Source organism: Vulpes vulpes, chromosome 12 (assembly GCF_048418805.1).
Source record: "Vulpes vulpes isolate BD-2025 chromosome 12, VulVul3, whole genome shotgun sequence".
NCBI lineage: Eukaryota > Metazoa > Chordata > Mammalia > Carnivora > Canidae > Vulpes > Vulpes vulpes.
Window position 1 is genome coordinate 86,431,696 of NC_132791.1, and position 24,849 is coordinate 86,456,544.

At 38.7% G+C, this 24,849-nt stretch overlaps 1 protein-coding gene across 3 annotated transcripts in view; it reads left to right on the top strand.

Moving 5' to 3' along the window:
* Window positions 1-24,849, top strand: part of DTNBP1 (dystrobrevin binding protein 1) — a 127,538-nt gene that overhangs the window by 58,623 nt on the left and 44,066 nt on the right. For all 3 annotated transcript variants that reach the window (XM_072729085.1, XM_072729086.1, XM_072729087.1), the window contains one exon: window positions 9,336-9,358. In XM_072729085.1, coding sequence (XP_072585186.1) covers window positions 9,336-9,358 — 23 coding nt within the window. The remainder of the gene's footprint in view (window positions 1-9,335; window positions 9,359-24,849) is intronic.

The window sequence follows — 24,849 nt, forward strand, 5'->3', positions numbered from 1 at the left end:
TTTTAGTCTTCAGGTGATTGTGGCTAAAAGGGCCCTTTGCTTCTCTTACTTTTCTCGAGTTCTTGATGGATTATAGAGGTGGGACAAGCAGACACATGCTTAGGAGCCTCCCCTATCTGCTCATTCTGTGGTCAGTGGCCAGAAAAATCAGGGCAAAGGCAGCAACCAGAAAGGGAGTGTTCCTCTTCTCTCCTGTACCCAAACCCTCTTGGGCTGTGCTCTCACATGGTTATATTGGCCCCATTTCTCTGTGATCTCTCTACCTGCCTTCTATCATTTCTAGTTTTCTTTCTGGCTCAGAGAATTGGCACTGCCATCGTTTCAAAGGGCATTCAGTCATTAACTACTGGATTTCAAAGAGGTACATTCTCTTCCAAAGTGAGCAGTGTTTTCCTTATTCTCTGGAAGTTTCATGCCATGTTTTGTTTATGACAAACTCTTCTCCTTATGCTGATACCAGACAAGTGCATTACTGTCATATGAAATAACATATTACTTCTAGGAGGAGAAAATAGAACCTGATATTATAGCTCTCAAATATGAACTCAGATGAGAACTTATCATTTGATAGCAAGATTCTGTGCTTTTACATGGATTTAAAAAACAATGTATCCCCTAAAATTATAAACACTGGACTGACTTCAAGGAAAGTTAAAACACTATTTTACCTCATAAGCAAACTTTTAAAAAGATTTATTTATTCATTCAAATGAATGGACAAGATGCTTGGCATACTGGTTAAAGTATTAATAAAGAAGATTATATAAAGATTGTGTGACATGAAGATATTAATAGAGATACAACCCATGATGTACTTTGAATATTTTATTTGTATCTTTTTTTCCTTAGTTTCTTAGGAAGCCACGTCCATTGACAAATCCTTATTAACCTGACTTATTAGAACTGTCCATTCTTGACTTCTACAACACTATCATCCCAAGTTTGCTTCTCTATCCTAGATTAGTTTTCAGTTTCAGGAGTTTAATGTTGGTATTCCCTGTTCTTGTTTATTGCCTCTTCCCATTCTGTATACCTTCCCCAGGTAGTCCCTCCAGCTCCTTGGTTCATCTACGTGGTGACCGCAATCAAATCACTGTCTTCAGTTTAGATCTCTCTCTCTCTCTCTCTCTCTCTCTCTCTTTTTTTTTTTTTTTTAAAGATTTTATTTACTTATGAAAGAGAGAGAGGCATAGAGACACAGGCAGAGGGAGAAGCAGGCTCCATGCAGGGAGCCTGACGTGGGACTTAATCCTGGGTCTCCAGGATCAGGCCCCGGGCTGAAGGCGGTGCTAAACTGCTGAGCCACCTGAGCTGCCCTAGATCTCTCTTCTTGTCCACAGAATCAGCTGCCATCTGGACATCTCAACAGACATCTCAGGAGCAGCCTGTCCCAAATTATATTCCACTGAAGCACTTGACCTTTTCTTACCTCAGCAAGGCATCGCCATCTACAGGTCTACCCGCTGCACAGGCATGGGAGTTGTCATGATTTCTTTCCCCCTCTCCTGCCATCTTTCCTCAGTAGCCAGTCCAGTATTTCTTGAATCTGTTCTTGCCTTTCTGTTTTCGCTGATCCTTTCCAGCCCACATTTTGTGCAGCCTCAGGTATAGTGACAGGTTCCTCCTTAGTCTTCCTGTCTAAAATCGTGTCCCTCAGACCATTTATATTTCCATCATTTTTTTCTAATATACAGATTATACATACATACATTACATGTATGATACATGTAATCATACAGATATGATTAAGACTTATCACCATCTTCAAGATAAAAACTAAGTTATGATGATTGTGTTAAGTAGGTAACAGGAGCATTTAATTAGCATTTACTATGTACCAGGCACTGTGCTTAAAAACTGTAGTCTGAATTAACTCAGAGAATTCTCATAATGATGAGGAGGTCTACTCTCCTTTTTATCAGCAAGGAAAATCAGACTATGGGAGTTGTAGAGCCAGGGAGTGGCAAAACTACACCAGACCAATGTCTCTCATGCTTTTAAGTCTGTTCATATTCTTTATATTAGCTCCACACAAAACTGTCCATACTCTGGGGTTGGATGCTGTGGAGTATGAAAACAATCTTGCTTCTCTCAGAGCTTTGATCACTTCAGCTCTCGTGACTGCTAATTATAAAAATGAGCAAGCAAGGCTTTTCTGTAGTGGTACCACGGGATCACAGATACGTTTGGACGTAGGATACATGATTTTCTTCCTTTAATCCACCTTCTACCTTATCAGCCATAGACTCACTGTGCCTGTGGGGACATACAGTTTCAGGTGGTGTGGCATGGCTGTACAATGCCGAGAAACAACAGACCACTGCCTTGGCAATGATGGATGATAGATAGTTTGTTTAAGGAAACTGGAGGGCAGCCCCGGTGGCTCAGCCGTTTAGCACCGCCTCCAGGCCAGGGCGTGATCCTGGAGACCCGGGATCGAGTCCCATGTGACCCTGGAGACCCAGGATCGAGTCCCACGTCCCACGTCAGGCTCCCTGCATGAAGCCTGCTTCTCCCTCTGCCTGTGTCTCTGTCTCTCTCTTTCTCTCTGTGTCTCTAATAAATAAAATCTTTAAAAAAAAGTGTATAAAAAAATAAGGAAACTGGATGGGCAATTTAAAAAATTGAATTAAAGAAATTAGTAATATGAAGTTATTAGAATTCTTCCACTTATTTTATAATTTAAAAATCAATTAGTTATCATGGGTTAGTCACTGAATACTTTTCAGTACATCCATGAGAATAAAGGTGTTTAACAGACTTTGAAACTGACAAGGTATTTTCAAGGGCATCCTGGGTCTTCACTTATTGTTCACATTAGTGATGGTGGCATTCGATTTTAGTTTCATGTTTCCTAAAAAGGAATGTGCTTTCATAGAGCTAAGTGGCTTTAGATGTTGCCCAACAATTTGGGAGTGTCTCTTGGACTATATATACGTGACTTGTATCCAGTAGACTTGGTGGTTTACTTAGGTACTTTCTGGGGGGGGGGGGCTGCAATATCTCAGGCCAGCCACGACTTGTATTTATGGAGGCTCTGTGCCCTTGAACTGCATTCTGGATGCCACAGATTGCACAGGCTTGGAGTCCGAGAGAGGCACAGATTTTATTCCCAGGCCTATCCCTTATTAACTGTGTAGCCTTTGATCCTCAAGCTCTGTTTTCTTCATTGTATATGTGTTACATAGTAAAAACTCAGTAAACATTCCTTATTCCTATCTCATCCTCCTTTATCCTGCTTCTTCAACCACCGCATCTCTCTTAAACTCCAATATATTTGCATGGAAAACAGTCCTAGGAAAGTAATTGTCTTGCAAGTTTTGGGGTAATTTAATCCATATGTAACTTAGTGCTGACACCAATCAGCTGATTTCCTAGACCTTCATTATCTTTTAGGGGGGCATTCTTTTTATTCCAAATATTTATTACCATATCATTCAGATTCTTTTCAACTTTAAATGCCAATATTCTGGGATCCTGTCATTTTATTACTTTTTAGGCCGTGCTTTCCCAAAGTAGATAAATAAATAAAATTGTGTTAATAGCATGATGTATAAAGACTTCGTGCAGTTTTTACAATGAACTAGCTGCTTTTCAAGAGGTTTCGTTTTACAGGTAATGTTAAAAATATTCTGCAGCACATCCCCTGGGCAGGATCTATGTAAGGAATAAATAACAACAGGGATTTCTAATTCTTCCCAATCCACCCCAAACCCACCAAGCCTGTAAGGATACACATTTTCATGACTATAGGATGCTGAGAACAACAGACTTGATGATAATGAGTGGTAGGTGGGCCCTTTTGAAAGAGGTCTTGTGAGATCTTTCCTGTGAACAGGCCATCATGGTGACATTCTGTCTATCAGGCATAACAAAGGGACACCCTTCGAGTCTGTTCTAATCAAAAAGCACTGCTGAAAAAAAAAATCCCCTAAATATTTTCAAATGTGAAGAAAAATGTTAAAGTTGACATTGTAGTTGGCATTTTGAATGTGGTAGCTTGCCACACAGAATTGTTGTGTTAGCTTTCTGTCATGGATTTGTCCTAGGGGATGCAGTTTAATATTTAGAGTGTGCTTCCATCTGTGAGATGATTGTATTTATGGAGATATTTATCCAGTGGTTCCAATCTGTTAAGTTTGCATCTGTGAGTCTGATTTTGTTGGTTTCTATACATATACAGATTTAATACATTTCCTGGATCATTCCACAGATTTATTAGTATGATGTTTTTGTTCTTTTTATTCTGCCCTTGTAACTCAACCCCTGTAGAGAAAATGATTAAATAGCACTTTCACCCTTTGGAAATATTATTAGATTTTGAGTCTGGTGTTATTTGTTGAATGTTTTAGTTTCAGGCTTCGTTATGCTGAATTTTGTAAAGGCATTTGCTGAACCGAGTAAATTTGAAAATATGGTAAAGCCTAAAAGAGTATTTCAGTTCTTTCCACTTATTTGATTGTAAGAAAATACAATTAAACCATGAAAAAGAAGAGACTCAAATTTTGGAAATGAAAATGGCAAACAAGTTTTTATCAAATGAAATACTATGTGATCAGACTTTTTAATAAAGACTAAAGTTCTTTATGGGGATCCCTGGGTGGCGCAGCGGTTTAGCGCCTGCCTTTGGCCCAGGGCGCGATCCTGGAGACCCGGGATCGAGTCCCACGTCGGGCTCCCGTTGCATGGAGCCTGCTTCTCCCTCTGCCTGTGTCTCTGCCTCTCTCTCTCTCCCTCTCTCTGTATGACTATCATAAAAAAAAAAAAAAAATTTTAAAAAAAGACTAAAGTTCTTTATAGTGACAGGAAGGGCTTTCTGGAAGAAGCACATCTTAGTCATTCCTTGATTTTCTGAATGTTGGTTGGGTCTGACTCTGCCCGTGTATGATCACGGTGGATGAGACATGATCTGTGCATGTCAGGAGCTCAGCAGTGTAATTGTAGAGATGATGTCTGCGCAGAAATAACCACATCACAAGGCAAGCACATGAGGGTTTGTAATAGTGATGGAGTTAAGCGTTACAGGAGTTTAGATGAGGGGAAACTGCCAGTTGAGTGTCAGGGATATCTTCATGGAAAAGATGAACTTGAAAATTGTTTTACACTGATCATTGTTATTTCCATTTCTAATAGGATCTGGAACATGACCAGAACTTAAAACACCTGCTGAACCTGTGCCTTTCATTTGGTAGCTGAGAGTGACATAATGGTTAAGAGTAGAACATCTACCATGTCCTCAGGAAGTGCTACCCGTCATCCTTCAAAACTCAGTCCTGTCCTTGCTCCTCCAGAAAGCCTTTGTTACAAACCAAAGTGTCTGAGTTGCTCCCTCTTCTTTAGTCTTAGAGAAGCCTCACCCTATCATTGTCAGAGCATTCATTTGCAAGATCGATTTCTAATTGTCACTTTACTCCTCTGTCTCTCCTGCTGGAGTCCCTTGAGGTTAGGGGACATGCATATTCCACACCTAGCGTTATTCCTAGTGTGTAAGGCTCAGTAAATTTTTGTTAAATGAATGATTGGATACAACAAAGATTACATTCAGTATAAGAAAATGGATACAAGGTTGATAACAGTGATGATGGAGAGAAATGGATGAATTCAGGGTATGTTTTGAGGTAGAAATGACAGGGTTTCTTGGTGTATTGGATATGAAGAATGAAGGAATGGATAAACCAAACTTGAGGAAGTTGGTAATGCTGTTAATTGACGTGCAGGGGACTGGAGGAAGAATAAGCTGTCTTGCAAATGCTGCTTGAGAAGCCTCCGCTGCTTGAGTAGAGCTATCAAACAGGCAGTTGCATGTGTGTGTTAGAGCTCAGAGAAGAGATCAAAATAGGAAATATAAATTGAGAAGACAGCATATAGTTGGTATTTTAGGCTATGTAGCTGGATGAAATTGCTTTGTGAGAGAATGTAAGCAAAGGAGAGAGAGAGCGAGCCCCAAACCAGTCTTACCATGAGTGCTCCAGCCCAGTGGTCTGGAAGAGTTGGAGGGGCTAGCAAAAGAATCCAAGAAAGTAGGAAAAACTAGAGGAACTTTCTCAAGGAGTTGCCAGTTGGATCAAATGCTGCTGAGGGGGATCCCTGGGTGGCGCAGCAGTTTGGAGCCTGCCTTTGGCCCAGGGCGCCATCCTGGAGACCCGGGATCGAATCCCACGTCGGGCTCCCGGTGCATGGAGCCTGCTTCTCCCTCTGCCTGTGTCTCTGCCTCTTTCTCTCTCTGTGTGACTATCATAAATAAATAAAAATTAAAAAAAAATGCTGCTGAGGGATTCAGATGAAAAGTGAGAAGTGACTATTGCATTTGGCAACATGTGATTGTTGGTGACCTTGACTCTGCAGGGGTAGGGTCTGGAAGCCAAGTTGGAATCCCTTCCAGACTGCCTGGGAAGTCAGGAGTAGGAATCTGTAGGAGCTAGATTTTTAAGTAGCCTACGCAGGGGGTGGGCATCATGTCTTTCAGCATCACCAGATTATCTCATCAATTTCCATCCTGAACTCACTCACTGTTCCTCTTTCTGAGTGTTCTGTTATTAACAGACTAGCCTTCCTCCAGGGGTCCAGACTGGAACCTTCACAGTGAATGTACTCCTCTCTTTCCTCCACTTATGCCCATGGGATCAGTTGCCAGGACTATCGAGAGTCTTCTCTGTGGCATTTTGCAAACTGGACTCCTGTTCATCGCCCTTGCCACTTATGTTGCTCTTCCCAGGCACTAATTAGCTCTTGTTCAAACTCCTCTGTAGTTTCCTGAGTACTCCTTGCTTTTATTCTCTCCCTTGTCAGTAGATCTATCCATCACAGCTAGAATGTTCTTCCTAAAGCACAGCTTTGCTCCTGCTGTTCTGCTAAAAATAAAACCAGATCCTTTTAGCCTGGCACTCAGAACCCTCTACCTTTTTAACCTTATCTCCCACACCTTTCTCTTCGTTCAGCCCACAGTTCTCAAGTGTTTGCTCTCTTGCCTCAATACATAACCTGCATCATCTGGCCTCCGTGCTTTCAGGCTCACTGTCGTGTCTGCTTGGCATGCCTGGCTATCTCTTCTCTTACGTCATGTGTACCTCCAGATGCTTATGACCCCTAATAAATGTGCAGTCCACCCTAGAAACTAGGGCTTTCAGTGCCACTGCTTTACTGTATCCATTCTCTCGAAGTTCCCTAACACTGATTTTCCTTTCAACCACAATTTTCCTTCCCTTCACTACCTCAGCCCATCTTCTTTTTTAGGAAGTGGGGACAGGAATGATTTCCTGTCAGGAAGGAAGTTTCTCAGAGATTTTATTAACAGTGTGGGTCATGATACTCTGTAAACAGAGGATGCAGACACCGAGTGCGTGGCGAGGCTTCTTCCTGTTTCCCGGTGGGCACCTTCCCACTGAGGTGACAGGGCAGCTTGGAGGTCGAGAGGTGAGCGTGCACCTCCTGATGAAAGGCAGCTTTCCTCCACCAGGCAGCCACCTGGTGACAAAACAGACACTGGATGATTTGTCTGGCTTTTAGTTGTGGGGATTTAGGGGTGGGAGTGGGGCAAACGCCTCTGAAATTGTTACTCTCGAGTTCCAGCTTTTTAAAACACAAGGTGTCTTTTGGGAATTTTGCTAACTGTTACACATTCTAAAAGACAGGAAGCCAACCGCACTCTAGAGCTTCTAATCAGAAAAGAATCGCCCATTAGAATATGAAACAGAGGGCTCTATCTCTTTCACCCTTCTGGGGGCTTGGGGACTTGCTCACGTGAGGGCATCAGTAGGAAGCAAATGGAAGGTATCTTTGTAAGGTGTTCTCTTATGATTCATGTTGCCTCTCAGTTTCACCCATTATTGGAGAATAAAGATTTAGGCATGTTTAACTTGTACCTAATTAATCTTTCAAGAATGAGGTGGAGACTGTTGGCTGAAGGGAAACAATTGCCTTTTTTTTTTTTTTTTTTTTTAAATATGGGATTGAAAATAACATTCTTTGTCTCAGTTAATGAACTACATTGCTGGAGCGTTGTAATGAGGAGTTGGTATTTCCAGAAAAGAGGAGTGAGGTGACCATCTGATTTTAGAGCCTTCCCTTGGCTGTGACAAGAGGATTACGTGTCTGGCCTTCCAGCGGGCAGCTTGCCCATCCCCTCCACCAGCTGTTAATTATAGTCAACTATTTTGGAACGTGAGGGGGTATTGTAATTAGTAGTGTGGAATACTGACTCTTGAATTCAAAATAGCCCTAGATCTTTAGTAAAACCTAGAGTGCAAATAAGAGATAAATGTCTCCTATTTTGAGTGGGATAACAAGCTTTTACTAAATAAATTGACCTCCTCAACATTACTTTTTATGAGTACTGATAATGAGGGGAAAATCAAGTTAGAAAATTAAGAAGGAAGACCTGAAAACAACTTGCTTTGACTTCTTTGTCAAAAATGTTTTGTTTTCTGATTGTTCATCTGTTTTCTGCTGCTCTACATTTCCCCCAGGAAACTGGGTATTTCAGGATCCTTAATTGACACTGACAAAATTACAAACCAGAGCATGTCCTGGAGGCTTGGCCCTTTTGTGTCAGGATGAGCTGTGGACCTCAGTCCTTTGATATATGAGTTTCCTCTTTCACTTAAAAAAGGAAATAACTGTTTGTATTCTAGGTGATTTTTAACCAAAGATCTTAAAAATCTATTACTTAATGTTGAACAAATTGTTATGTGCTTTTATAAACTGATTCTTATATATACAGGATGGTTCGTTGCTGATATTAAAATGCTTTTTGGTTTTTTTATAAGTGTTTCAATATTTTAATTGTTTAATTCTGGTAGAATTTTTTAAAAAACCATTAATAAAGTAATAGAAAAACTGAAAATAGTTTCTGTATACTAATTGTATTGGTAATTTCAGTAAAACATAAGTGAACATCCAGAAACACCACTCTGGGCTTTTAAAGTATATGCATTTTTATTATAATATAATCTAAGAGCACTTTCCATTGGGAATAGAGTATTTTAAAATTTGCATTTTCTTAACAGACAAAAAAAAAAAAAAATCCCAGACCCTTAAATAGAATAACAAACCTGTGGTTGCCAGAGGGCAGAGGAGGGGGGTGGGGGAAATAAAGGGGATGAAGACGTATAAATTTCTAGTTATAAAATAAATAAGTCATGGAGATGGAAAGTACTGCATAGGGAATATAGTCAATAATATTGTAATAATGTTGTTTGGTGACAGATGGTGATGACATTTATCATGATGAGCACTGAGCAATGTATAGAATTGTTGAATCGTGCACACCTGAATCTAATATAACACTGTATGTAATTATAACTCAAATAAATTTACATTTTCTCTTTTTTCTACAGGAAGGAACTCGAAACCTTCAAAGGTAATTTCATGTTTAATTCTTCACTTTAAAGTAAATGATAGTTAATCGATGTCAGATGTTCTTCTCTCAATGATGAACTCATTCCTTTTTCTTTAAATCAGTTTACAGCAAAAAAAAAAAGTTTGCTTAGTACTGTTTTTGTAAGTTTTATTTAATCAAGTGCTTTTGATAGCCTCTCTGAACTGTAACACATACACTGAGAGTTTCTGCTGATGAACATTATGAGTATGTTAGGGTGGCATAGTCCTAACTTTGAGGTTGTTGCGAATCCTAGTTTGAGAAGATTCTGGTTTCTCTAGTGCAAAGGCTGGGCCACATGGAGAGGACATGGTGACCAAGATAGAGATGTACCCCTGCAGTTGAGCCAGTGGTCACCTGAACTTCCAGAAGGTGTTCAGTGCTGGGTCCTGTCCTGCCACTGTGTTGTAACTTTGGAAAAGTCTCTTGCCTTTTCAGGCTCCATCTCTCCATCTATAACATGAGAAGCATTGTAAACTATATTCTGAGATCTCAAAGCACCCCACATTGCCTATTCATTTTAGGGAACTTCTGAAGGTGAGGCACTGGAAAAATAACTCGGGGTCATGCTGACCCTTATTGGCCATGGAGAAGCACTAGTGAAAAATAGAGAAAACCACAGACTTCCAGCAGTTCAAAGCCCGTCCAGCATGCTAGTTTTCAATTACTGATGAGCAATTAGGTAGTGAAGTCACTGTTCTCAGACTCATTTCAGTAACTAGGAAGGCTTTGAATTATTGCCTTTTATATTACACATTAAACTAGTTTTATGCTTCTTGTATTTCACATACAAGCTAGTATTGAGTAAGATTTACTGAGTAAAGATTTTCCAGTTTATCGTTTACAGTTGAATTGTTTAAGTGTATGGTCTCTTTGGATGTTTTAGAAAGATGACTAACCTAGATAAAAGGTATAAAGGCTATTCCTGCTGTGACTCTAATTGAACAGACTTGTTTTGGCTGGATTTCTGTTTTAGTGACTACAGTTACAGTAAATGAGTGAGTTCGTGGCCAGTTTGTTGAGGGTAATGTTAAGTGATCACGTGATATAATGTGTTATTATTCCTGATCAATTTGTGCACCAGTATTCATGTACATTGTTTTCTGTCAGTGGTTGAAAGTAAGATTTGAAATGCTCATCCTGTTCTTTCCCCTCATTCTTTCTTTTCATTGGCTAGCAGCATCTTATATAACATTAGGAGAAGAAAAAAAGCAATCAAGTTAATACTGAGAGACAGGCAGGGACACAGATGATGCAAAATGTCAACTTCACTTCCATCTCAGTACTGAGGCCTTTTTTTTTTTCTTTTTCTTTTTTCTTTTTTTTTGTATGACAGTATTCACAGCAAAAGAAAAGTTCAGCCATTTGCAAAAGGTTAGGTAGTGTTACATATTACCCAAGAGAATAATTCAATTTATGCCAACATATCTAATTTATACACACATGCCTAATTATGGTACAGCGTGTAACAACCCACCCATAGGCCAAGTAGAGCTCTCAAATTTGAACAAATTCTAAATTATTGCATCATATCAAAATTTTTAGTGCCAATATTCATTAAAAATTTTTTCCTCTTGAGTGTTTTGCTGATATTTCAAAAGTGTGAGTAGTAGCACATAATAGAGAACTCTTATGTGTAACTCTTCCTCTTCTTCATGAAGGAAAAAGGAAAGAAAGAAATCCTACAAATTGTAACAGTTTTTTACTGTTTGAAAGTTATCTTTGGTTTTCTCTTATAGATTACAGGAAAGCAAAAGATGTTATATCATCTAATTGTTTTAACTTAATTTAAAAAATATTCCACATATAAATCTAAAAATCACTCTTAAGATTTTTAAAATATAAGTCTAGAAATATGGTTGCCACTGGATTGGATATTGTTCTTACTTCCTTAATTCCTTACTTAACATTTAACATGGCTTTACTATGCAGACTCGTTCTTCTACCTTCACTTAAGTGCCTCACCAAATTAACTATCATTTTCATAAAATGTACTGACTGATACCCAGAGCATGCTAAGAACCCACGGCTGATAGGCTACTCACCAATACATCCAAATCCTTTGATTTCCCCTAGTTGCATTGAATGCTTATCCAGGGTGAGTTGTTTGCTCTTGGACACATTTATACTTAAACTTGTTATTATAATCTGCAGTTTAATTTAATATCAGAGAAAACAGCGAAACTTAAGTATTAATGAGAACTGCTTGTAAGAAAATTAAGTTGACAGCTTTGGAAGATTTGGTATATGTAAATAGATTCTAAAAATTGCTGCAAAACTTAAAATTTGGAATTAGAAAAGAATTGGGGAAAAATGATAAAAATCCTGAAAAGTTCTGTACATGGATTGTTTCACACATTTTAAATTCCTGCTCTGCTTTTAAAAATAGACTGGAAATTTTATTCATTCTAGAATGGGTAGCTTATGCAAGAATTTTCAGTGGACTTAATGCTAAAAAAGTTCATGAATAAAAGTATGGTTATATTTTATATTAAAGTGTATATGTGTTTTTAATGGATTCCTATATTAAGTGCTTTTTAAAACATTAAAAGGATGCCTGGGTGGCTCAGTGGTTGAGCATCTGCCTTCAGCTCAGGTCGTGATCGCGGGGTCCTGGTATTGAATCCCATCTTAGGCTCCCCATGGGGAGCCTGCTTCTCCCTCTGCCTTTGTCTCTGCCTCTGTTTGTATTTCATCAATCAATAAATAAAGTCTTAAACAAAAATTAAATGCTGGGGGACCTGGGTGGTGCAATCAGTTAAGTATTTGATTCTTGGTTTTGGCTCAGGTTGTGATCTCAGGATCATGAGTTTGAGCCCCACGTTGGACTCTGTGGTCAGTGTGGAGTCTGCTTGAGATTCTTTTTCCCTCTCCTTCTATCCCTCCCACTCTGCTCTCTTTCTCTCTCTCTTAAATATATAAACAAATATTTTTAAAAAATTAAGTGACCGACATGGGATCCAACTGTATTATATAAGAGGATGTCTCTTATAACTTCCTTAATGTAAAATTACCCAGCCATGTTAGAAATGTGACTGACCATGTGAAGACATGCCAGGATTTAGGAGTTATCTATCACAGTTGTGTAAAAGCAGCTAAGGCCAGCCTGATATGATGTGATTGTAACTATGGCTTAGCTCTGAAAGGCAAAGCCAATGAAGGACATCGGACCAGAGTCAAATGGAAGACCGAGACAATTTAGTGATAAGGAAGGACAGATGGGAGAAAATTTAAAGGAGTAGTTATCAGTGATAAAAGTAATGCTCAGAAGTTGAGCAGAATGGGGAAATCCCATTGGATTTGACATGAATAGATTGTCAAATTGGTGATCAGAAAGAGCTATTTGTAAAGGGAGAATCCAGATTGCAAATCAGAAGTGTATGAAAAATTAGCATACAGGGATGCCTGAGTGTCTCAGCAGTTGAGCATCTGCCTTTGGCTCAGGGCGTGATCTCGGGATCCAGGATCGAGTCCCGCGTTGGGCTCCCTGTGGGGAGCCTGCTTCTCCCTCTGCCTGTGTCTCTGCCTCTCTCTCTCTGTGTATCTCATGAATGAATAAATAAATCTTGAAAGAAAGAAAGAAAGAAAGAAGAAAGAAAGAAAAAGAAATTAGCATGCAAAGGTGATGTGAACTCAGTATTCTTTCATGAATGAAAGGAAAGAAAGGAAAAAGTAACTTGAGATAGAATCAGGGTCAAGATCAGGTGAAAGGGTGAAATTGAGGATATTAACAAGTTGAGTAAGATCCTGGAGAAGATGGAAAGCAGTGTTATCCAGATGGATTATCCTTGGAAAGGATCCAGGGACATCTCTTTCCCTGAAATCTTAGAGAAGGGAAGATGCCTGGTAATACGGGAAAAAGTTGACATTGAGGGAAGAAACAATTTTTTTGAGAATCCATTTAGAATAAGATGGTCTGAATTTTTCAGGGCTGGGCTCAGAAGTAGAAATAAAAACTGAAACAAATATGCTTTAGTTAACACAGAGTTGGGAATTGGGAGGATGCTTAGAGTGGATCAGCAGTTTGGTCATCTTGGAAGCTAATGAGAGCATGGTTAAAATGCCTGGCCATGGAATTCAGGCTGGCAGGGAAGAGGCCCGACTAGACCAGTAAAATAAACAAGATAGGAGGCATGGGGGATGGTGTGTTACCGTAAAGATGGAGAACACGTGGTTGAGGTAGATCTTGTGGTCAAAGAAGGAATTTCAGTTTGAGATCTTAGAGGTGGAACAGTTCTCAATGGTGACGATGGCTAAATTTGAGTAAGAATAGAGGTTATCTGAATCAGAGAGTTCTGACACCATTGGAAGTCTCACTTGTTTGGATGACTATTGGATATGAACTATACATACTTCTGGCTTGGCAGCCCTTAGCATGCTATAAATCTGGATGTATGATAGATGGTAAACTTAGGTAGAGTTTGTTGACTCAAGACTTGGCTTAAGTCTTCAGCTGCCATTTGGCAGTACTTAAGGGATGGAGACTCAGGTAGGATCGTATAACTGCCCTCTGTCTTCAAGAAGCCAGAGCCCTGGGTAAAGCTTGTAGGATAAAAAGGCCAATACATACATTTGATATAATGTAAAATATATTATAAGAGAAATAAGCACAGTAAGGCAGGAATAATGGACTATTTAGAGAGAGCCAGTGGCAGTTGAGCTGGATCTAAATGAAGAGTGCTTACCAGGTCTAAAAGGGCAATAAGGACATTCCAAAAAGAGGAAAGAACAATTACAAAGATTCAGAGATATTTATTTTGAGAATACAAGTTAAGATTTAACTTCTTGTTCAACGAGGGAACTACAAATAATTTGCTAAAGCATATGGTGTGTGGGGCTGAAGTAGTGAGGGATGCAGTTGAGATGTAGGCAGGGAACTAATGATACACAGCCTCAAATGTCACACAAAGGAGTTTAGACTTTTTCTTTTGGGCCAGTGATCTCCAAGGAGGGATTGATTCTGCAGAATGACAGGAGTGGATAAGAAAACTGGAGCTTTCATTTGTTTCTTTTTTATGTCATCCTTTTAAATTTCAGTTTTGGAAAAAAAAATTGAATTTTTATGTAGATTACATAATAAACTGTCACAAGAATTCATGTATATGATATATAAATATACAAATTTGGGTTACATGTTAAAGGTTTTTAACTCATGGTGGAGGTACCTGGTAAGGGAGTGTAGAAGAGGGCACGCTTGTAGCTGGTGGACACAGGTTATAGGAGTAGGAGAACACAAAGGGTCTTCATTAGGGTTGTAGAGTCAGATTTGCATTTTTTTTAATTTTTAATTTTTCAAAAGATTTTATTTATTCAAGAGAGACACAGAGAGAGGCAGAAACATAGGCAGAGGGTGAAACAGGCTCTACCCAGGGAGCCCAATGTGGGACTCGATCCCGGGACCCCAGGATTACGCCGTGGGCCGAAGCAGGCACTCAACTGAAGATTTAAATTGAAGGCAGTGATAGATTAGAGAGAAAGATACAGGAGCAAGACTTTTATAACACGTGGGGTTTGTCTTCGACTTCTGGCTAGGACGTTTGCATAGGTTGTTTTTTTTTTTCTCCACCAAGAAATGTGATATAGGTCAAAGCAGATTTGGGAGGGAATGGTAGTGAATTCGGCTGTTTTTTGGGAGGGAAGTGATGATAAAAAGTATCAGTTCTACAGGCAAGTTGCCCATAAGCTCACAAAAGTTTTCTGGTATCCAATAGATTGAAAAATGATTTTTGAAAACAATTTTATTGAGTCTGGATTTGTATACAATAAGATTCATTCACCTTAAGTGTACAATCCAGTGATTTTTACTAAATTGATAGAATTGTACAGCCATCACCAAATCGAGTTTTACAGCATTTCCATCACACACAGTGATTCCTTTCTGCCGGTTTGTATTCAGTATTTGGCTTACCTCCTCAGTCCCAGGGCCATCAGTAATCAGTGTGTGTCTCTGTCAGTTGACCTTTTCCGGACATTTCATATAAATGCAGTCATACAATTTGTAGTCTTCTTGCATCTGGATTCTTTCACTTAGTTTAAAATTTTTGAGCTTCATCATGTTGTAATATTATTCTTTTTTAATGACTATCTTTTCCCCCATTGATTGCTTTGGTACATTTGGAGGAAAACAGTGGCCATAAATGTAAGAATTTATTTCTGGATTCTCCATTTTGTCCTTTTTGCCGGTACCACACTACCTTGATTACTGTAGCTTTGTGGTAAGTTTTGAAATTGGGAAGCATAAGATTTGCAACTTTGAACCTTTAAAAAATTGTTTAGGCTATTTTAGGTCAAAGTTCCATCTAAATTTTAGGATCATTTTGTCAGTTTCTTTTAAAAAAGGGTGCTGGGATTTGAATAGGGATTGTGTTGAATTTTTAGGTCAATTTGGTGAGAATTGTGGTCTTAATATTGGGTCTTCCAATCCAGGAACACGAACTGTGTCCCTATTTCTTTAGATTTTTTCCAATTCTTTTCTCAGCAGTGTTTTATTTTCCATATGTAAGTCTTGGGCTTTGTTAAATACAGCCCTAAATATTTGATTCTTGTTGAGTGAATTCTGTCCTGATCATATTAAATTTGAGGTGTCTTTGAGACATTACAGGTAGAAGTGTCCACTGTGCCATTGGACCTTAGGAGAAAGATCTGAGCTATATTTAAGAGTAGTCAGCCATAGGTGGGAGAGGAAGGCTTGGGTTTGGATGAAGTTGCTCACAGAGAAAAGCAGAATCCAGAAAAAGATGACCATGGATAGAAATCTAGGAAGCACTACCACTCACTGCATAGGCATAAGAAGAGGACTTCAGGTGACCCTTGGACAGCACAGGTGATAGGGGTGCTGACCCCCTGCAGGCTTGAACATCTGTGGAAAACTTTCAACTCCCCCCAAAACGTAACTACTGATAGCCTACTGTTGACCAGAAGCCTTACCAATAGCATAAATAGGCGATTAATACATACTTTGTAGGGTATGTGTATTATATACTGCTAAAGTAAGCTAGACAAAAGAAAATATTAAGAAAGTTATAAGGAAAATACATTTATAGTACTGTGCTAGAGTTATTGAAAAAAATCCACGCATAAGTGGATCCATGCCACTTCAAACCCATGTGGTTCAAGGGTCAGCTATAGTTGCTTATACTAGAGGCTGAGGACAGTCAGCCACAGACCTGACGAGAAGACTGAACAGAGCATTTCCAGGAAACGTCAAGAAGTCGCATTGTACTGTCGCGGAGAGAGCGCAGAGAAAAGGGTCACTTGATACGGCCATTGGAAACTGGTTGGTGATGTTACTGGGAACTCTGTCAGCAGCAGCATGGGCCTTCCTATGTGAGGGCGGGAGTGGAAACTGGGCGGTGGAGGATCAGGGAACGCAGGAATGCTGTGCCTTGCTCACTGCTGTCACCTGGCACATGGCTTGGCACATTGGTAGCTACTGAATACCTGAATGAGTGAGAAGTAAATATGGTGCTTTCAAAAGTGAAAGCTCAGGAGGAAAGAAGAGAGGGTAGAGGAGAGGGTTAGGTTCAAAGGAGGAACCCTTTTTTAATTTGTGAGAAACTTGAATCTATGTGTATGAAAAAGGAAAAGAGGCTGGAGAGAGAGGGGGTGCTGCAGAGCTGTGACTCAAGCAGACCTGAGGGAGTGGGCTTCAGAGCATACGATTCTGAGGCAGGAAAAGACTGTTGGCAAGTGTTTGTCACTATTGGAATTGTGATGATTTAAGATACTTATTAAAAACACACAGCACAGTCTAAGCCACTGTTTAGTGTTGCTGAATTTGAAGAAAGCTTTAGGCTAAATTTATGTTAAAAATGAAGTGGGGGAAATTTAAAGTTACATGATATTTATGAAATGAACTATATTCTTAATCTTCATTTTTTTTTTACTTTCCGATAGAGAGGTTTCTACTCTCTTTTGGTGTGTCATAAACACATCTTTGTGTCTAAGTGACAAAATCACAGGAATTTAGTATATTTTCATCCTCCACCCCCATTTTGAGCAGCATTTGGTATGGCCCCAGATCTGTGCATACATCTTTGCACACCAGAGCCCTGAGAGCTTGCATTTGGCTTTTATAGAGGCAGTAGATTCCGATACATGTCTGCTTAAACCATCAGCAGAAAACTAACAGGCTTCATACAGGCTCTTTGGAAAAACCTGCTTCTGGCTTCAGCCTTACTCCCTTTGTTCTACATCTCAGAAGATGCACATCAGGGGAGCTGCCTGGTAACTGGAGCTTTCACTTGACCAGCACTGAGCTTCTGTTTACTTGTTCACTTTTCACATCCATGTCATCTCCAGGACTCACCGAAAATAGTCAGAGGAATCCCTGTAGGTGGAACTTTATTATGTTTTTCCTTCACTGCTTTTCTTTATAATTTTTACCTCCATGCTTGAGTACATTGCAGTGTTTGCATGGTATACAGATGATATATTATTAAAAAGCAGAAATTAAATTTCAGTTTGATTTGAATCTTCAAGCAGTACATGCTAATGAAAGCGTTATTAGTTTCTTTATATTACCAAGTAATAATTACCAAACTAATACCTAAAACAAATAAATAAAAAAATGTTGCATGGAAATCTAGGACTTTGGATTTTAGAATATTGTGTCTCATCATCCATCAGGTGAAATGCACCAGACAGTCATCTAAATGGGGCAGCGTTTGTATTAAAAGATAAATATAAAATTCCAGGAAAGTAATGCCAGCTATTAGAATAATGAGTCCAGTTCTTATGGTACAGCTCCATAAAACTAATTCAGCATCCCTTGCTTCTAGTATGTTCATTTTCCAAGAAGCAGTTAATATAGTTAAATATGTGGGCCATAGCCAACTATGTAAAGTTAAAATTCATCCCATGCTACTATATGGATTTATCTAAAATGGCTGATTTTCCAAATGGATTTTGAAAATGTCATAATACTTCATACAGATTTTAAAAATTTGTATCATTTTCCTGATTATACAGAACTTCAGCGCACCTTGTACCACTTGTTGGCTAGAGGCCATGGTTTTAGTGATGTCTATAGGTGGCATTTTTATAAATATATATATACAAAGATATTAAACTTGTGGAGTTTACTCTAAAAAATTCTACCTTAAAATTAATTGGTGGCTTTTTTTGATTGAGAAATCTATCCATGGAGAAAACCGACTAATTTTTAATAATTCTTGCATTTTTTAAAACTCCAAAATTATGGCTTTTAGGTGGCACCTCTTACGCCATGTTAATATATCATGCCTTGTCAGACAGCAGGCCACTTGTTTTCAAGGGGACAAAAATAAAAGAAGTACGTTTTGTCCCAGATATCTTACTCTATCATGAATTTTATATTTTTAGATTACAAATAAGGTACATCAGACTTGAGTTAAATGGAAAGTCCTTTCTTTTTCTCCCTCTCTCCTGTCCATGTTGTGTGCAGTATACCAAAACCCTTCAGGCTTTTTCAGCTTGGATAGAAATATTAACTGAAGCAAAATGGTAGCTCAAGAATTCATTATAAAATTGGAGCATTCATGGAATGAAATTCTAACGAGGTATTACCACATTCTTGTTTGTTATTTAACTGTTTAGGAATAAACTGGTAGGAATGGGGGAAGTGAGAACTTTAGTGTTTATTTTTAAAGTATTTATTTATACAGACTCTGTAATAAATGGCATTTTCTTCCCTGAGTCATACTATCTTAATATAGTGGTTTTAAGAGTAAAGCTTTGAATATAGATATAATCTGGTGTTCAATTTTAAAACTTCAAATTATTCATTTAAGAAATTACTCTCTGAAAATCTTGACTTGTTGATGAATACTGGCAAGATTTTTAAGTATCTGCTCTTCCTTTTTTTCCCCCAAAACGTCAGTATGTTGAAATGTATAATCATTTTTAAAAAACCAGGTTTATACCCTGTAACTTAGTATTTAAATAAAGTTACTATCTATGTCCTGTAGTTCAGAAATATTTATATCCTGTCTGCTAATTTTGGTTCTTAGTTTATTTTTTAAGACCTAGTTGATTCTTTATTGTAATCCCTTATCGTAAACTGCTGTACTGTGGCATAACCTAGGACTCTCGAAGATGATGTTTATATTCAAGGGGAACTGGAGTTCTAATAGCTTGTTTGAGTATTAAACTACACAAAAGTAGAGCCTTGAGTTTAGGTTGTGATGCTTAAATGTTACCTTTCTTAAATGTTACTTATACTGATTATATACCACTGTTATATAACCAATAATTATAGCAATAGTGTATTTTAGAACTGCATCAGGACAACTTTTTGTTGTATATCACATATGCTTGGTATCATGAATGACTACAGCTGTTCTGTTTCATTACCTTTCTACTGGAACACAGTATAAACTTGACAGCAAAAATTACACCTTTCAGAGAAGTAAATTCCAGTACCACACACAAAAAAAAGAGTTCTATGAAAATGTTACCTGTCAGGCTCAAAAAGAGATTTTACATGGAGCTGCATGATTCCATGTCAGTTTTTTGGAGCTTTGTGCCAAAAAACAATGCGTAGGCTCTTGTAGTAGAAACTGTTTCAAGTACCTTCTCAGAAGACTGGTAGCTGCCTAGTGTGACTTTTATAGACTTCGGGGCAGGGGAGAAGTCAGATGGCCCTCAGAGCCCTAAGGTTGTAATAAATAATAAATTAATAAATAAATAATAAATAAGCTCTAATAAATAAATAATTTATTTTAAATTAAAAAATCTCTCCTCCTTAGATATTCATCTGGCTTTTCTTGGGCAGATGTACCCATCCCATGAATAAAAGTCTATGAAATTTGGTCAGTGTGACTACTACATTGGGGAATAAAAGTGTTTACCCTAAGATAAAGGAAGTAACTTCAGAAACACTGTAACAATACCAAGGTGCTCACTTCACATTTCTCTTGTTCTGAAGGATGGAAGCCTAAGGATAAGAGAACAAAGAGGAGCCTAAGGTCCATTGGCAGGCTGGGTGCTCACTTTCAAGTCTCTAATTATAGTCTGGAAAACTATGAAAGAAGTAGATACAATGAAATTAAATGTCAGAAACTTACTAGGTGAGATTCACTCATAGTTCTGTTTACATTTAGTTTTAATTGAAAGTAAAAGCACTTGTAATGAAAATTGTCTCAGTAATTTCAAAAAATGGAAAAAAAAAAGGAAATAGTATTTGAATATATGAGCCTGACATCAGAATTTGTTATGTTTTCATTTAATAAAATTAATGTGATACAGAATACCAGTTGTACTATTATAGGTTTAAGGGTATAATCCTATTATTTCTATTAAAATTATAGTAAAGAGAAGGAAATGATCAAGTATGCTAGCTTATCATAATATCACAGTAGCCCAATTAGTATGATAGTAACTAACCCATAAGATGAGAAAATGGAGACTCAGGTTGAACAAGTCACCCGACCAGTGAGCATCTCAGCAGGGATTTAAATCCAGGAATGTCTGTCCTCAAAACTGGTGTTTTTCTAACTTTACCACGATGATTCATGGGAAGCATAGAAAAGCAGACGGTAAAAATGAGACTAATTTTCTGTCCTATGGTTTCTTTCTTTATGTATTGTATTTATAGCTCGTCCTTTTGTCCCACTCTTTTTCTGTACCAGATCAACTTAAATTTACACACTTTAATAGCTAAGTAGCTTATGGATATTTCATCTTTAACTTCATTTTACTGCTTATTGGTCTTGCTGAGTTGCTCTCCTTCAGTTATGCCTGTTTATTTTTATTTGTTTAAATCTTATTTTGTTAACAGAGCGCCATAATGGTTTCAGGAGTTGAATACAGTGATTTGTCACTTACACTCAACACCCAGTGCTCATCATTACAACTGCCCTCCTTAATGCCCACACCCAGCTACCCCATATGCCACTTCCCTCCCTCCGTCAACCCTCAGTTCGTTCTCCATCTTTAAAAGTTTCATGTGGTTTGTTTCCCTCTCTCTTTTCTTTTCCCCTTTCCTGTATGTTCATGTTTTCTTTCTTAAATTCCACATGAGTGAGATCATATGGTATTTGTCTTTCTCTAACTGATTTCACTTAGAATGATACTCTGTAGCTCCATCCATATTCTTGCAGATGGCAAGATTTTCTTTTTGATGGCTGAGTAATATTTCATTGTGTATCTATACATCACATCTTCTTTATCCATTCATCAGTTGATGGACATCTGGGTCTCTCCATAGTTTATGCCTGACTGTTTTATTTATTTTTTAAAGATGTATTTATTTATTTATTCATGATAGACACAGAGAAAGAGAGAGGCAGAGACACAGGCAGAGGGAGAAGCAGGCCCCATGCCAGGAGCCTGATGCAGGACCCGATCCTGAGACTCCAGGATCACTCCCTGGGCCAAAGGCAGGCGCTAAACCGCTGAGCCTCCCAGGGATCCATGCCTGACCATTTTAAAGACAAATACAAACAAAAGCCCAGTATAAGAAAGGGCGGGGGGCAGGGGGGGCAAGCTGATGGATGCTACAGAACCCTGGAAAGATTCCTCTGATTTTGATTATGGATTGACGCTGAAAACAGCACTGAAAGAAAGACTTGTGAAGGCCTCCCAGTCCCTTCCTCACACTATACCTGGGTCTGATGTGAAAAATTGAGCTCTTCTTAAAAAATAGTCTTTGTACTTCAAATACTGATTTCTACCAAATAGTGTTAAAGGAATTTCAGACAGTGTCCCCTTTCTCTACTTCCGGAATCCTATCTTAGAAAAACTTTTTCAGGGGCAGCTGGGTCACTCCATTGGTTATCGTCTGCCTTCAGCTCACACCATGATCAGGTCTTGGGATCGAGCCCTCACTGTGCTCCCTGCTCAGCAGGGAATCTGCTTCTCTCCCTCCCTCTCTCTCTTTTAAATAAATAAATAAAATCTTAAAGAAAAAAAAAGAAAAAAACTTTTTTAGTCCTGTAATCCAGCATCCTATCTTGTGTAGAATACCTTATTTTGGCAGTTCTGAGGATGTTTATCTAGAGTTGGTTGAGCCATCCTTATTCTCCATTGACTTTCCTGAGTTTCAGACTCATAGTTCCTTTACCTTTTTTCCGTAATGCCTGGTTGGAGATGCTGTGTTCTCCTGGTCACCCTTGTCCACACACACTGTGGTTTTCCATACCCCTTACAAAAATCGCATGTGAAACTGCCATCTTCCAGAAATGGTGACTAGTAACACAGCATTCACTTTTTCACCTGGTCAGTTCATGTTTAACCACAATGCCCATGTCTTTTTTTTAGCAGTAAAGTGCCCCCATATTTTTATTTTTTTGAATGACTATAAAAACAAAATGCCTCTATTGTAGACAATTCACAAAAAGCCACCAAGAAAAAAATTGAATCACTAGTCAGGAGCAATCTCAAAAATTTTGGAGGACACACACACCCCTTCCTTGACTTATGTTGAGGGTTATGTCCTGACAAACCCATTGCAAATTAAAAATGTATTAATATTCCTAACCTACTAGATGTCATAGCTCAGTCTAGTCTACCTCAGACATGCTTAGAGCGCTTATACTAGCCTACCTTTGGGCAGAAGCATCTAACCCAAAACCTCTGTGATACTAAAGTGTTGCATGTCTCATGTAGTTTACTGAATACTGCAGTGATTATGAACACAGAATGGTTGTACAGGTGCAGAGTGGTTGTCAGTGTGTGAGTTGTTCCTCCATGATTGTGTGGAGGGGATCATTTCATAGATCACTGGCTTGGGAAAAAAGTTAACATCGAGAACTCAAAGTATGGCTTCTACTGAATGCGTATCACTTTTGCAGCATCATAAGATTGAAAAGTTGTAAGTCAAACCATCACAAGTCGGGGACTGTGTACAGACACAGACATGTGCATATACATAGCTATATCCAACGTTGAGATGCCATATAAGCAATTTTGTTCCTTTTTCACATTATGAATATTGCTTCTTACCATTATGAGTTTTTAAAAAATAACCGTTTTCCTGTTGTTGGAAATTTAGGTAGTTGTCAATTTTATGCTGTATTTAGCACTGCTATGTATACATATTTTTTTTTTAAGATCTCATTTATTTATTCATGAGAGACACACAGAGAGAGACAGAGACACAGGCAGAGGGAGAAGCAGGCTCCATGCACGAAGCCTGATGTGGGACTCGATCTCAGGACCCCGGATCACTCCCTGAGCCAAAGGCAGATGCTCAACCGCTGAGCCACTCAGGTGACCCTATATTTTTTTCTTAGTCACATTTTTTTCAAGTCTAAAGGTATTATATTTTTTCAGTTCTTGGTGTCTGTTGACCGTTAGCTTTTTAGAAGGATTGTGCCAGTTTACAGTTTCATTAATAGTGTATGTGACTGTACTGCTTCAAATACCCTCACTTGAGAATTTTTTTCTTTTTAATACAAGAAAAGTAATATGTGATTATTGATTGAAGTGCAGTGGTGAGATGAAATTTGATTTATTGGCCTTTCATTGTGAACTGTTTTGTTCATGTTTTTGGTCCCTTTCATGTGAGGTTCCTCATGTATTGATGTGAATGAGACTGTTACATGTTAAGGGTATCACATCGTTGTCCTGTTTATCGCAAACATCTTTCCCAGCGGGTTTTTTGCCCTTTAGTTTTGTTTACTTCATTAATTATACACAGAAGTTTAGTTTTTTAATGTATTCAATAAATGAATGTTTTAAAATTGTGTTCTGCATTGCATTTATGCCTAAAAAGTTCTCTCCCAATCATAATAAGTTATAAATTGTAATTTCTTCTAGTTTAAAAAAACTTTTTTTTTCTTCTAGTTTCTATCTAGCTAATTTTTATTTGCTAATTTTACTACTTAACCTGGAACATATTTTGATGGACAGCATGAAGCCCTCAGTTTTTTGCCCATTAAGGTCATTACTTTTTCTAGTCCTGGGGAATAATTCTCTGTAGTTCTCTACCCCTATAGTGGGCAGATCTTAATTGGTTAGATTAAACTCTGCCTGCGTGGTGCCTGAACCTGAGCAGCTGAATGTAGCTGGGGAAAAAAAAAAAAAAAAAAAAAAAACCCAGCCACCTCTCCTTGAGGCTGTACGTAGCACCCTGAGCACCTTGTGCATAGACTGGCCGTTCCTCACGCTCCTCTCTCAGACTGCTGACCTCTCATTTCTCCTCCTCACTCCTGATTGCTTTCTTCTGGTTTCATGGAGTAAGTAGAAGCCATGAGAAGGGCATTCAGGTGTGTTCCCTCCACTGGCCCTCCAGACCACCTGTGTCTGCTCACCTTCTGTCCCAACCCCACCCCACACCCCCTACGCCTGGGGACTGTCCCTGCTTCCAGAGCCACCCTCTCCTTTTATGCACTACATCTTCTCTGCTCTCTCCTCCTTCAGGACTTTGGCAGTTTTCCCCCTCTCCTCCTGCATCATTAGTTTTTCCCTCCTGCTGAATCATTCCCAGTGATTATTCTCATTTCTCCGTAGTTTGCCATCTTGTTCTGTCTCCTTTGCCCTCAGCGTCCTTT